This window comes from Hevea brasiliensis, chromosome 14 (genome assembly GCF_030052815.1).
Source record: "Hevea brasiliensis isolate MT/VB/25A 57/8 chromosome 14, ASM3005281v1, whole genome shotgun sequence".
NCBI lineage: Eukaryota > Viridiplantae > Streptophyta > Magnoliopsida > Malpighiales > Euphorbiaceae > Hevea > Hevea brasiliensis.
This window is the reverse complement of record NC_079506.1, coordinates 5246262-5261865: the sequence shown is the minus strand read 5'-3', so window position 1 is coordinate 5261865 and position 15604 is coordinate 5246262. Positions and strand designations below refer to the sequence as shown.

Here is a 15604-nt window from a genome sequence, read left to right as displayed (position 1 = left end):
TCCTTTGGCGGCCAAAATTCGAAAATTGGCGGGTTGGCAAAATGCAGCGGGAACCTCGTTTTGGCGGCTTCCCATCGCCCGGCTTGCCCCAAAAGCGCCAAAGACGCCTCGGCACCTCGAACCTCATTTTGGCGTGCGAGGCGGACTTAACCTCGTTTTGGCCTGCTCCTCAAGAACTCTCCCGCTTGCCCGGTTGGCTGCTTGCCGAAAATTGACTCCCGCAAACATTGCCTCCCGGCAATGCACCTTCCCTTCGCCCCACAAGGGATTACACCTACTGAACCTCCCTCTGTAGGCAACCTCGCAGAAAAAAATTGGACTTCTCCGGGAGACCAAATTTGTGGGGTGACATTCTCCCCCACTCAATCCGCACGACGCCCTCGTCGTTTGGACCTCCTCCCATGCCTCCCGGCATGCACCGCAGTGTTGCTTCGGGCTTGCTCTAACTGTGCTCCTGCAGTACCTCCCTCGTCCCTGTGGCTAAGTGCACCAGCTCTTCCCTCGGCTTTGCACTTCCGCCTGCTCTTCCTCGAGCGATGTCGCCTCGGACCCTCCTGCCTCGGCGAAGACTCCTCCTTTGGACTTCTGGCTACTGCATTTCCCCTTGCACAGTCCACCTTCTCCCTTGGTGGATGCCCTTTCTGCAACTTCGGAGTGTGTCCCCTCTTACACTCCTTCTGATCCTTCTTCGGAGTACCTCCTCCTTTCCCATGCTGCTTCTCTCCCTGAGCAGCTGATGAAGGATCATGCTTCTCAACATGCATGGTTGCAAGGGTGTTGGACGCCTTCCCTCGCAACAACGGCACCACACATGTACCACCTCCCTCCGTGATACACATGCTATTGGCGAATAACATCGGGATCGCCTTAGCTCGGTCCACGAACTCGACCCCAAGTATGCATGGAGAATCATCCATAGAGACAACAAAGAAATCTAAGGTACCATGCCAGTCTCCAATGCGTACCTTAGTGTCTCGGGCTACACCGTGTATCAGGTTGGGTGTGGAGTTGACTGCCTTCAACCATCCCATCTCTCTCTCATACGGGATGCCCAACCTCTTAGCTTCCTCCACCGTCAGGAAGTTGTGGGATGCCCCGGTGTCCAACAATGCCCGCAGCTTTTGTCCTCCCACCTCGATCTGGACAAAAGGTCGCCCCTTCTCCACATTCACGGTCCCTTTCTCCTGGACCTTCAGGGCACTCAACTGCAAGGATCCCATGGTCGCCTCCCTGGGTTGGAAAGGTGCCTTCTCCCTTTCCTCGACCAACGCCGAGAGCTTACTCTTCTTCGGACACTCTCGAGCTCTATGGGGTCCATCACAAAGAAAGCACGAAAGAGGAGGGCGTTGCATACCTCGGTCTTCCCTCTGACTCCTAGGATGCACCTCCTTCGGCTGGTGGGATTTGGAGCTTCTATCCTTGCCTCCGCTGTTGCCTCCCTCGCTCCTCCGGAACTCCATGAGGGATTCAGCTATGGAGATGGCGGTAGCTAGATCTCGTGCTCCACGCCTCTCAATCTCCATTCGGGCCCAAGTCTGCAGCCATCCAGAAGGCAAAGAGAGCTTCCGATCGGTAGTCCGGATCTCCAACAAAGTCTCCATAAATTCCTTTACGTACTCCCGAATACTACCCCTATGTGACAGACTCCTCAACTGCCCTTGCTTCAGGCGCGGCATTCTCCGGTAAAGCGCCTCTTGAGCTCCCTCTTGAACTCATCCCATGAGGCAATGGTGCAAAGCCCTTTCTCCATGTCGCCGTGCCTCCGTCTCCACCAAACCATAGCAGTATCCACCAAATACAAGGGCGCATGGTCCACCTTCTTGGCATCATCCGTTATGCCAATCGCCCTGAAATACTGCTCCAAGCTCCACAAGAAGTTGTCAATCTCCTTCGCATTCCTAGCGCCACTATACACACTTGGCTTCGGAACCTCCACTCGCGAAGGGATAACAAGACTAGCCCCGGAAGTAGTGGCAACTCCCCCACGTGCCACGGCCATAGCAACAAGAGACACTTGCTGCTCGACTTCCTTCAACTTCCCCATGGCCCATTCCAACTGTTCCTTTAGGGACCTATTCTCATCCCTTAAGGCAGCAATTTCCCCCATTTGAGAAAGGCGTAGGGACTCACCTTCACTAGCCAGCTTGTCGAATGCAGCGTTCAAGGCACCCTGCATGTCCCCTCGAAGCTCTTCCATCCTCTCATCGAGCTCCATCAAGCGGGTGTCCATCTCCTCGAACCTTTCCTCTCCATCCACGAGGTGCAATTCGACCTTGGCGAGACGTCTCTCCAAGTCTCCCAAGTCCTCCCTTGCTCGGCTAGGATCCCTTGACTTACCTCGGCCTTTTCTCCTGCCGCCTTCATGCTCCACAACCGTAGGAGCAACACCCACACCAAGGGTGATCTCACTCTGGTCCGCCATTGTCACCTTCAAGAGCAACCGAAGCTCTGATATTGCTTAACCTGCTCTGATACCACCTGTCACGGAGTAAGAAGTCTGCTCACCTCAAACTTGCTTCAAACCGTGCGGCCTTAGTCTTCCCCCAAGACTAAGTCAGCCTTCCCACACTCAAAGTCTATAAAGATAGACTAACAAGGGTGACAAAGGGAAAAATGGTGAGAGAGTGAGTGAAACACAAGGAACAAGTTTGGCAAAGGGAAAGTAACTTTACTACTCAAAGAAAATAGCTTTACAAGCCTAAGGCTCACAAGAGAGCAATAAAGTGGGCTAAATACACAAATACACACTTGGAAGCTTTGGTATGGCTTGAGAGCATGTGGAGACTCTTGGTTGCCCAAATGAAGGCCAAAAACCCCTATTTATAGCCTTCATGCCGAGTTGGAACTCCTTTGGCGGCCAAAATTCGAAAATTGGCGGGTTGGCAAAATTCTGGCGGGGAACCTCGTTTTGGCGGCTTCCCATCGCCCGGCTTGCCCCAGCAAGCGCCCAGCACGCCTCCAGCACCTCTGAACCTCATTTTGGCGTGCAGTAGGCAGACTTAACCTCGTTTTGGCCTGCTCCTCCCGGCAACTCTCCTGCTTGCCCGGTTGGCCTGTTTGCCCCGAAAATTGACTCCCGCAAACATTGCCTCCCGGCAATGCACCTTCCCTTCGCCCCACAAGGGATTACACCTACTGAACCTCCCTCTGTAGGCAACCTCGCAGAAAAAAATTGGACTTCTCCGGGAGACCAAATTTGTGGGGTGACAAAGCACATAGCGAGGGAGAGAGAGAGGGAGAGAGAGAGGGAGAGAGAGGGTACACCATGGTACAATTGCTAATTTAAACACATTATTTAATTACATATTTACAATCTTTTGAACTAAACTTTTCATAGTGACAAAAAGTACCATATGTAATTAACAACAATATTTTGATAAATTTGGAGGACCCCAAGATATTAACATTTGCAATTTGTTGATAAGTTAATTTATTTAGGCTTAGTGCTGTAATTCCTTGTTTTAGCTATTCCCCTTCCCTTTTGTTTCTAATATCTCAAAAGTTAATTTATTGGGGGATGCCTATTGGCCAGGATATTGGGGGACACGTATTGGCCGGAATTTAGTTGACGATGATCATGCTAATTTTTTTCTGGAGCCCTTTTAATTAATAAAATTATCATTCACAAAAAAAATTCTCAAAAGTTAAATGTTAGAGCATTCAATCAAATTCAAAAGTTTAAACCATTAAGCGGTGAAATTTAAATACTTCTTTTAATATTTATGACGAAGAATATCATCGAGTTAGCTTTTAAATATCAATATTAAATCTTTTTTCCGAACAATTTAATTAGGCATGCATTTCCATATCAACCTGATGTATTTAGGATAAATAATCCTAAAACAATAACAGTAGAATCAAAACTCTAATTAATAAAAAAGAGAAACTTTCTCATTCTTATCAAATTGAACTATAATTAATAAAAAAGAGAAACTTTCTCATTCTTATCAAATTGAACTAACCCTATTAAGTAAATTCTAAATTTTAATTTGTTGTATTCTTTTTTTAAGTGATGCAAAATCTTTGAATATTTTCTATAGTTTTGCTTTTGTGGCTAACTAGTAACTTGTGAATTAAACTGAATACTCTAATATTAAGTGCTTACTAGGTAGAAATAATCAAATTTATTCTAAAAATTGGAAAAATATATTGTGCTTAAATTGAAAAAAAAAAAAAAACCCAAAAATAGTTTCTAGATGGTGAAGACATAATCTTGAAGAAACTCATCAAAGAGATATATAGTACAAGAATATAATATAAAATATAGATGAAATCCACTTTCGCGTGGAAGCCATAGATACCACAATGTCAAGTTCAATTAAACTATAAGACAGTGGAATCCACTTTCGAGTTGCAACCGTATTATTATTGCATGCCATGCCAATTTCAATAGAATATTAATTGGAATTCTAGTCATCTAGCTTTTTCTTATGCACCTAAGCAAAATTTTGATCTAATGATAGCCTCTTCTTTTGTTTTCTTGACTAAATTCTTAAGCAATTAAAGCAAAAGTATAGATATTTATATGGACTTGCAATGAGGATAAGTTTCGCCTATCTTGATTAATTATAAGAAGATGGAATCTACTTTCGTGTGGAAGACACACTCAGTTGCCACCCAAGAGATGATAAAAATACTCCCTCAAGCGATAAGACTTCGAGCTCTAATTACATTACTTAAGATTGACACGATAAGTAATTCAAATCAATCTACAATTCAAACAGATCTAATTCCATTTATTAAAAAAAAAAAAAGATGAGATTCAAAATACGTATAATAAGAAATAATGTGAACCGTTATTGTTATGAATAGAATGATTAATTTTATGAAGTTGAACAAAATATCCAACTAGATAAATATGTTGTCTTTTCCCACTTAAAAAGATGAGGTTCACATAAGTAGTCTGCAGTAGTGGAGCTTCCATTTTTGGCATCATATAGAAAAAGTGATGTTTCACGTACCCAATATTAATTATTAAAAAAAAGAAGAATATTACAAATGGTGACTAATAAGAGACGGGTGTCACAAAAATGTTGTCATTATTTGGTAATGCGATAGATTAAGTGCATGCTAAGTGAACTCTAGTAGTGCTTAACAGCAAAATTATATATATATAAACTACTAGTTAAGTGCACCATTGGTGCTTAGAGATGCCTAGGATTAGGAGAGAGCTTCCCTTGTCCACCAATGTTGCACCCTCCATGCTTACATGATAAGATAATTAATTTCCACGTTCATGGCAATGAAATTTTTTTAGATTAATTAATAATGCTCTCATCTTTTAGAGCTTTTGGCTGTTACTTTCAAGCAAAACTACAATATGCACTAATTAATCCTTCTTCTCGAAAGTCTTCATTTCCATATATGTCAATCCCTATTTTTTTTGTTGAATATAGAACTTGAGACCTCATTAAAGTAATATTTGAAAAGCGAATATTTACATCTAAAAGGAGTATTTTATAAGGAAATCTAGATGTCATTCTGCAACTTTTTGTTAATGATTGATGCTTAATTTTCTATATTGTTGCCCACAATTGATTAATATTTTCTACCAGAAAGTTTAGACTCAACAAATCCACTTGATCAATTAATGTACATATAAACTTATACTACAGAAGTATGTTATGATAAGTGCATGCTTAGCTAAACGCAATGTATATTCATACATAAGAGCATTTATGGATATCTTGAAAACCAAATGCTTGGTGAAGCTTTAATTTGTTTTAATTAGTTTCCCATGTGTGTACGTGTCCTATTTGTTGCTTCCCCCATTGGTGATACTATTAAATTAATTGCCCTACTGATTCAATATGGGTGCGTTTTGCAACTTTTTTTGTATTTGCTTCTGATTTTTTCATTCAGTATCTTGATTTTTAGGTTGGGTGTATCGTGATAATTTAAAGATTGGAATTATACCTCAAAGAGGCAAGGTGGGTTCAAGATTTGTGTTTTGCTCCAGCTTTTTAATTTCACTTGACATGAATTTGAAGATTGGAATCATACCTCAGGAATCAACTGGTTTTCTAATAGCTTATAAAAAATTAAACAAAAAAGAAAAAGAAACTGGTTTTCTAAGAACTAAGCAATGCTGTGGATCCATTCACTCAAAGGCTACATAAAATTATTTGATAAGAGCTTTCAATTGGAAAATATTATCTTATAAGGAATAGTGCTTTTCATCACTGTAATCAATTTGCGGAATTGACATCCAGAAAAACATTCATTATGCTGTGAAGTTTACCAATCACTGCTTGAATAAAGACAGATTGTAAATTAGAATCCTGTAATTTTCAAGCTTTTAATTGGATTTTATAATTAGTGTGTGCATTAGATTTGGTGTTTGGCTTCTATATCATTATTTAGGTACAATGATTGTGAATGCACAAACTAATTACCATTCTTGAATATATAAATTTGCTAGTGTTTTGTTCATTGACTTATAGTATGGTGGTCCTTCCTTTCTTAATCAACTCTTGTGAAAGTGGATTCAAAAGATCGAGATGTTAACCCTAGTGCAAGTAGTTGCAAGATGATGCAACTAATTAATTAATTAACAACCTAATAAGTATCTTATTTTGTGCTAATTATAATTATGTACTTCTTTATATACAAAATAACAGACTTTCAACAATGTATTAATGAATTTGTCGCTAATCATATATATATATATATATATATATGTTAGAGACATATTAGCAATGAATTTGTCACTAATCTATCTCTAATCCGTCTCTAAATCTTCTTAGTGATAAGGGTTTAGAGACAACAATGAATTCATCGCTAATGCTTTATTAATTTAAAAACAACTTTTAGCGACGAATTCATTCAAATTTGTTGCTAATAAATATTATTGGCGATGAAATTTTGATCATCAATAAATTCATCAGTATATATGGTATTATTATTTGATGATGTTGGTTTCTATAAGTTTTAGGTAGGGTTTTCCTATTCTTTGAAGAATGTTATTATAGGAATTTTCATTAAATTTAGTAGTCTTGAGAATATTTGAAACTATCAAATTTTTAGTGTCATATTTTCTTTTTTAAAATGAAAATGTGTCAAAGTGATGCAGACTCTCAAGCACTGGAAGTAGTAAATTTAGTTAATTTCTGACTGATTAGATTGATTAATCAGTTGGTCCATTCCAATAATTAAAAGTGGAATTAGGTATATTGAAATATCTTTGGTGCAGGTGGACATTTAACAATGAACAAATGATTATATATTGACTGCTAATTGTTAGAAATTTTGATAATGTGCTCCCCTTTAGAAATTTTGATATACCAAAGGTAAAATAAAAAAAAATAAAAAATACTGCACTTTCTCATTATGCTGAATAATTCACAATAATTATGTGAAAAAAAACATCTCTGTAGATGTTGTATTATACTTACAAGCACATAATTTCTTTCAACCTTTATATATATATATATATATATATATATATATATATTCCTCTCTGTTTATGATGTTTCATATATATGCTGATAAAAATGGAGTTCTAAACACTATGTAATTAAGAGGGATTTAATACATTGTGCAGGTGCTGTTATATACTTGGGTTCGATGTTTCTGATCATATTTGCTATCCAGGACTAGTAGACATTGTGCTTGGTTATGATATTTTGGCTTGATAAGATTCAAAACCACCCGAAAATGGGAGCTCAAGCCTACTCGAATCAATATTGGCAATCCATTTCCAGAATCTAGCATGTCCTGCATGTTTCTTCCTGCTCCATACATGGGCTTGTTCTTGGTTCCCACGTACAGTTTGAACACTGTTGAACCCTTTGCTTCAGCATACAGTTTTGAACCCTGCAAGCTTGAACTCAGCATTTCATATACAAATTGAGTTTTCACACTAAATTTAAGGTAGACAAAAGCCTAAACCTACTAAACAAGCTACAGGAGGCGACCAAAGAACTTTTGAAGATAAAATTTAAAGGGGATGACGTATGAGACATGCTTACACGAGACATTGCGAAGGGAAGGCGACCGAAGAACATTTCAAGCAATGGAGGTTGAATGTGAAGGCCAAAGAGCTTAGACTTGTTTTCTATGATAAGATCCATGGAAGAGTTGCAGGTGAGGATCTTAGTTGTAACACCAGTGCCATCTACTCCTTCCCCTAGTTCAAATTGCTGGATTCCTGCCATCTGCATCACATTTTTTCTGACTTCAAATCTAAAGGGAAAAAAGTATTGGGATTTGGTAAAAAGATAGTGTGGTGCCCGGACCTTTATCAACAGTCCAAGAAAATTATAAGACTGGTATAAAAATGTTTACGAGTGTGAGACCAGTTTGGCCCCATTAGTAGTTAGAAGGCTGCCCATTTAGCCCAAAATTTGGAGCTTTTTCAGAGACTTGATTGGGCTTTAGAGTTAGGTCCGATGTAAATAGGAATGTCATTAGAGCAGGAGAGGATAGATTTTGCAATTTCCATCCTGTCCCCCTAAGTTTTGAGCAAGAAATCTGACCTAAAAAGAAAAAGCACTGTAGACCTATTAAAGTAATTTTTATTTTGAGCAGCATCAAATTGAGTAATTGAAATTGATTTGGATTACTCATCGAGTTATCGTGTGGAAAACTTTTGAGTTTTTGTGGATTATTGATTGTTTCAAGTCAAAGTTTAAGTTGATCGGATCAATTCAAATAGGTTAATTTTGAACGAATTATACAAATAGTCAAACTGCATATTTGGATTCATCCAATTTGAGTCATTTCAAATTTTTTGTGAATTGACAATTATTATATACTGTTTTGACTAAACTAAGTTTAGATTGAGTTGAAGGACCGAGTTAAAATTTACCACATCATACAAGGGTGAGAACTAATTTTCGATAGATATTAAGTATTATCTCTAAAAAGTAAAGCACATGTACAGTCTACCTATTGAATAATTATACAATACAATCATTTTACGTATATGGATTGTATTCTCATAATTAATCATGACAAGACTCTTATGAGATTCAACAAAATCAATTATAATAATAAAACTGTTATATAATTGCTGTATTGAACCCTCATCCTACCGAGTTGATCTCCTTTAATATCACTACAGGAATTTGATCCTTAAGTTCTATGCTACTAGAATTGCAACTGCAAGTTTTAAAAAAATATGTATAAGGACACAGAAAAGAAATAGATCATGTACCTTGATCGACATCTTGGGTGGCGGTGGCTTAGTAGCAATGTAGAAAACAAGCAAGGCAACTCCCAAACTCACCAAAAGTCTCCAACTTATTTGCAAAGAAACCCAAGCACAAGAATTGTGATGCATACATTTTGCATAATCATTTAGGTTTAATTTCATAGCTATTTTATTTGATTATTAGTCACTTTTAGCTAATTTCATTAGTTATTTAGTTAGTTTTCCATAATTGTCAATTTTGGATTAATTTGTAATTTTTACTTTGTTTTGTAGGAAAAATGGTGTTTTTGAAGGACTAAAGAGAATTTTGCCATTGAGGAGTGTCTTCTACAGCAAAAAGATGTCAAAAACAAGTTTTCAAGCTGAAATATGCATTGACCAAACTGTGCATAACTTGCCGCATAAGCTATGCAGATCTGCATAAGGAGAAAGATCACTGTTCCAGAACCAGCCGAAATGTGCATAAGGAGACTGCATAGCTTATGCACATTCTCGCCTCCCTTATGCACATTCACGAAATTGTGCATAACCTATGCACCAAGTCATGCGACCGCATAAGTGACCTGAACCAGTAAAGCGCATAAGGGACTGCATAACTTATGCGATCCACTTATGCGATCCCATGAAGAGTTCATTAATGAGTCGGAGATTCCCTCAAATAATTCCTCCTAGAACATACCATTTTAGGGCTCCATGTCAGAAAAATGCTATAAATAGTCCCATTTTCTCATTTTAGAATAGAGACAAGGAGAAAAGAAGAAGAGGAGAAGAGAGGCAGAATTTGAGGAGTCATTTTCACCTTCCACACCATTTTTAACCAAGATTTGCAGATTTCTTCCTTCCTTTACATTTTTCTACATTTCTAGTGTTTAATTTCTTACTTCTTAGCTTAGATTAAAGCTTTATTTCCATTTAAACTCATCATATCTTGTAAGCATTATGGATAGTGAGTAGTTTACTTTTGATTCTGGAGTAAGGGATGTAATATTTTAGTTATTTTTGTGGATTTGAACTGGGTTAGTCCCAATTTAATGAATTTATGAGGTTTAATCCATTTCTTGTGTGCTTATTCACATGCTTAATGAAGGGCCCCATTAAGTTATGTTCTTAATCCTTGGTTGAAGCACCGAAAGGAGAAAACCAAGTGATAGTTAATCAAGAAATTGGACTTAATTAACTTAGATCTAGAAATAGACTAAGGGTTAAGAGGGTTTTAATAGATTGATTAAAGAACCTAATGGGTCTTGGTTAATTTTAACTCCACGAAAGTAGGATTAAGTTAATTAAGGCACTCTTTGTCTCACTCGAAAGAGTTTTCAAAGGATTTTAGAATTAATCTCCTTTAAACCCATAAATTTCATGGATTGGGCTAGCTAGGGAAAATCCCAAAATAGCTTGAATATGAAATCCCGAACTCCGGAATCGCCTTTTTATCATTGTTAATTTCTAATCGAATTTAATTACTTGCCATTTTGAATATTGCCATATTTGAACTTGCTTACTTCAATTTGATGCAATTTTAGTTTAATTAATACATTGTTGAATAGAATATTAATTTTGCACATTTAAATTGCATATCCCATTACCCATTAATTTACTACTTTAAATACTTCGATTTAGTCAACTTTTATATCAAAAATTCAATCATTAACACGACTCCTCGTGGGATCGATATTTTTCTATACTACTTGTACGACCCGTGCACTTGCGGTTGGGACGCATCAAGTTTTTGGCGCCGTTGCCGGGGAGTTGTTTGTTTAAGATTGAATTCTTGATTATTTTAGTGTTTATAGTTTTATCTTTGTTATCTTTTCATTTTGTGTTTGTTTGTTCTTTTTTTAGGTACTCTTAATCTTTTATGAGAAGAGCTAGAAGCACAAGTGACACATCCTTATTATTTAATCCTGAAATTGAGAAGTTTTGTAGAGCCAACAAGAAAGAAACCAGAAGAAGAAAAGAAGCATTGAGAGCAGCTGAAATTTAACGAGAAATGGCTGAAGAAAGAGTTGGAATCGGTGGTGATAATGCTGAAAAAGATCGAAACAATGAAAATGTAGCTCATGGTGAAGAAGTTGTAAATGCTAATGTGCCTAAGGGAAGTATGATGGATCACGCATTTCCTCATTTTGATGATTTAAGAGAGAGTATAGCAAGACCAAGAATTGATGCCAATAGTTACAAGATGGATTTTGGAGTCCTTCAAATGATTCAGAATTCTCAATTTGGGGGTCATCCTTCTGAAAATCCACACACACATCTGAAGAAGTTTGCTATGATTTGTGACATGCAAAAACAACCTGGAGTATCTGATGATGCAGCAAGGCTAAAATTGTTTCCATTCTCTTTGAAAGATAGAGCATTGGATTGGCTTGATTCTTTACCTCACAACTCAATTACAAATTGGGAGCAGCTCACTGATGCATTTCTTGCCCAATACTTTCCACCTGGAAAAACTCAAGAGTTGAGGAATCAAATGATTGCTTTTAGACCAAGAGAAGATGAGACTTTTTATGAGTCATGGATGAGATGGAAGGAGTTGGAGAGACAATGTCCACATCATGCCATTCCTAAATGGATGATAAACCAGAATTTTTACACAAATGTCACTCCTGCTATCAGAGGAATCATTGATGCTCAAGCGGAGAATTCATCATTAAGCATGAAGATGAAGCTTATGAGTTATTAGAGAAAATATCAAAGAACAGTCATCTATGGAGTAGTCCAATACGGTCAACTACTACTAAAAATAGGCAAGTTGATGGAATGTATGAGCTTGATCGATTCAACATTATCAATTCAAAATTTGATTCACTCATTATTGTCATTACTAAGAAAATGGAGGATTTAAGTATGCTAGTCAGTTCATCATCATGCTCTGGAAGTTCTCAACAAGTTACTTATGCAGAAGGAACAATGAGCTGTGGAGTAGATTATCCTTCATATGCTTGGAGGAATCATCCCAATTTTTCATGGGAGAATCAGCAAAATCAAGCTTCAACTCAGAACTTTCCATCACAACAACAAGAGCATCAATACCAACAACCTAGGCAACCACCACCTAGTTTTCAGCAAAAGAATGCAAATACTGCACCTTTACCAAGACAGCAAGAACAAAGTTCCACCACAGAGGCTTTATTACAACAAATTCTTGCTAATCAAATTAAGCGTGATGAAGAGTTGAGAGAGATGAAAGCAAGGCTGGAACAAATGCAAACACACAATAGGATGCTGGAAAATCAGATTGCACAACAAGCATGCTCATCAAGTACCAATTCTATGGGGAAACTTCCTAGTCAAACAGAAAATCCAAGGGAGCAATGTCATGCCATCACACTGAGGAGTGGTAAAATAGTGCATACTGAGAAGAGTGAAAAAGCTGAGAAGAGAGAAAATGAGAAAGATGTCAAGGGAGATGAAAAACAAGAGAGTGTAGAAAAAGGTAAAGAGGAGGTTGAAGAGAAAGAAGAGAAATATATACCTCCAGAGCCTTACAAGCCACAGCTTCCCTTTCCACAGAGATTTCAAAAAGCCAAGCTTGATAAGCAATTTGGGAAGTTCTTAGAGGTTTTGAAGAAGCTATATATAAATGTGCCTTTTATCGATGCTCTTTCCCAAATGCCTTCTTATGCTAAGTTTTTGAAAGAAATTCTCTCAAACAAAAGAAGACTTGAAGATTATGAGACTGTAGCCTTAACTGAGGAATGTAGTGCTATCCTCCAAAGGAAACTTCCTCCAAAGCTCAAGGATCCAGGGAGTTTTTCAATTCCATGCCATATTGGGGAATCATGTTCTATAAAAGCTTTATGTGATTTAGGGGCTAGTGTAAGCCTTATGCCCCTCTCCATCTATGAGAAGCTTAACATGGGAGATCTTAAGCCAACCCACATTTCTCTTCAGTTGGCAGACAGATCAATTAAATATCCAGAAGGGATCTTGGAAAATATACCACTGAAGGTTGGAAAATTTTACATCCCAGTTGACTTTGTCATTTTGGACATGGAAGAGGATTCTCATATGCCAATCATTTTGGGGAGGCCTTTCCTGGCTACAGCTGGTGCTTTGATTGACGTGAAAGGTGAAAAGCTTACTCTTAGAATCGGAGAGGATCAGTTAGTCTTCAATATTGGCAATGATAAGAAGAAGCAACATGAAGATGTAGACTCTTGTTTGAGAATTGATATAGTTGATGAGTTAGTAAAAGAGCACTTTAGAAAGAGCTATCCGAAGGCTTCTCTTGAAAGTTGTCTTATCCATGAAGGGAGTATCAATGATGAAAATCCAAAAGAGGCTGCATTTGCACAAGATTTGAATAGTAATCCACCTTGTCCTATGGCACCAATCTTTCAAGTTGAGCAAATGGAGAAAAGTGAAGTAAAGCAACCATCTCTCAAAGAAAAAGATGCACCAAAGGTTGTCAAGAAAGAAATGGTCGGATTTTTAGACAAAGCAACAAGAATCTTCTCATGTGATGGAAAGAAAATGAAGTATAGATTCATTGAAGCACCTATTGGAAACAGAGGCAACAAATTCCAATTTCAGCCACCATGAAACATGAAAAGAGTCTAGCTAAGGACTATAAATTAGCGCTCTTGGGAGGCATCCCAAGTCCTTTTATTTTGCTTTTGTTGATTTACTTTCATTTTCATTAATTTTGTTTTTATCTTAAATTTCCTCAAATTCAATTTTTGACATTATTAAATCTTGTCCCTTGTAGATGTATATCAATGAAGAAAGGTCAGAACTATTGGGAGCTGCAATCAAGTTATTGCAGAGAGGAAAAATGCAATCTGCGAGAAAGGAAAAGTCTGCAGCAGATAGATTCTCATCCTTGAGCTGCAATCTGGTTTATGCAGAGAGGAAGAAGAAATTCTGCAGCAAAGAGGGTGTTTGCAGCAGATGGCTTGTGTTTTTGGTGAGGTTGGGTGTGAGACTTTTAAGTATGTGTGATTTTAATCTTAATATGGTGGTAAGTGAGTCATTTTTGCAGTTTTGAGCTTCTTTGGGTTGTAGGATTCAAGGTAAAAATGCTGCATTTTCTTGGCAAAACTTGGAGTCTTCATTTCATCATTTGTGGTTAGATGCAACTTCATGCAAATTTTATGGAGTTTTATGTGCTAAATGTTGATTTGCAGAATTTGTCTTAAAATGGCATAGTTCTCAAAGGTCTTTTATGTAGGATCCATTTTTACATGCTTGTGTGATGCCTTTTTGATGAACTTTGTATATATTGATGTGTTTTTTTTGTGAAAATTTCTCATGGTTTATGCTTCATAGAATTATATTTCTTCATTTTAGGGTATTTTTCACACTTGCAAATCATATTCTATTGCAATCCTAATCTTGTTGAATTGTGCATAAGCAACTGCATAGCTTATGCAATCCTGCATAACCACAATTCTTGCCATTTTTCACCTTTATTGCAAGTGCATAAGGAGAGTGCATAGCCTATGCAGTTCTGCATAACCTCATTTTGTCAAATTTCATATCTGTAAAAACTGCATAAGGTGAGTGCATGACTTATGCACAACTGCATGACTTCAAATCCTGCATTTTCTCTCTCTGCCGAAGTCTGCATAAGCAGAGTGCATAACTTATGCACTTCTGCATAACCAAAAACTCTGATTTTCTCAAACTTGCCGAGGGGTGCATAAGCAGAGTGCATAACCTATGCACTTCTGCATAACCAAAAAACTCTGAACTTCCAGTTCTGCCGAGGGGTGCATAAGGAAGATGCATAACTTATGCACTTCCGCATGACCAGAAACTCCAAAAATTCAAACTTGCCGAGGGGTGCATAAGCAGAGTGCATAACCTATGCACTTCTGCATGACCAGAAACCCAGAAAAACCAAAGTTGCGAGACACGCATAAGCGAGTGCATAGCTTATGCATACGCATGACCTCATACTCGAATTTCAAAACCTACCGAAGAGTGCATAAGCGAGTGCATAGCTTATGCACATCCGCATAACCACCAACCCAAGTTCCAAAATTGCCGAAGGCGCATAAGCAGAGTGCATGACCTATGCACACGCATGACCCAAATTACGAAAAACCAATGCCGAGAGGTGCATAAGGGAGTGCATAACTTATGCACTCCGCATGACTTCGCTCCTCAAAATTTCAAGACCAGTGAGACTTGCATAAGGAGAGTGCATAACTTATGCACCCGCATGACTTCGCTCCTCAAAATTTCAAGACCAGCCGAGACTTGCATAAGGAGAGTGCATAACTTATGCACTTCCGCATGACCAAAAAAAAAAAAAAAATATCAAAAAATAAAAAAAAAAATATATTTTTATAGCCTATGCAACCCTTATTGCCACTTATGCAGCACCGCATGGCTTATGCACCCTACTTATGCACAAAAAAAAAAAAAAAAAAAATTATGCAAATATTTTACATAGCCTATGCAACCCTTATTGCCACTCATGCAGAACCGCACGGCTTA

General features: G+C 38.0%; 1 protein-coding gene and 1 non-coding gene across 2 annotated transcripts; both read right to left on the bottom strand.

Moving 5' to 3' along the window:
* Window positions 1-7443: 7443 nt before the first annotated feature.
* LOC131168972 (uncharacterized) lies at window positions 7444-9269 on the bottom strand. Its single transcript, XM_058133785.1, has 3 exons — window positions 9158-9269; window positions 7971-8156; window positions 7444-7815 (listed from the first exon to the last, which is right to left on the bottom strand). The coding sequence occupies exons 1-3, from the start codon at window positions 9167-9169 to the stop codon at window positions 7528-7530; spliced, it is 486 nt and encodes a 161-aa protein (XP_057989768.1). The 5' UTR covers window positions 9170-9269; the 3' UTR covers window positions 7444-7527.
* A 2342-nt stretch (window positions 9270-11611) lies between these two features.
* On the bottom strand, window positions 11612-11719 carry LOC131173591 (small nucleolar RNA R71). The gene has a single exon (XR_009143905.1). It is a non-coding gene; the product is annotated as a small nucleolar RNA R71 (small nucleolar RNA).
* Window positions 11720-15604: the final 3885 nt, after the last annotated feature.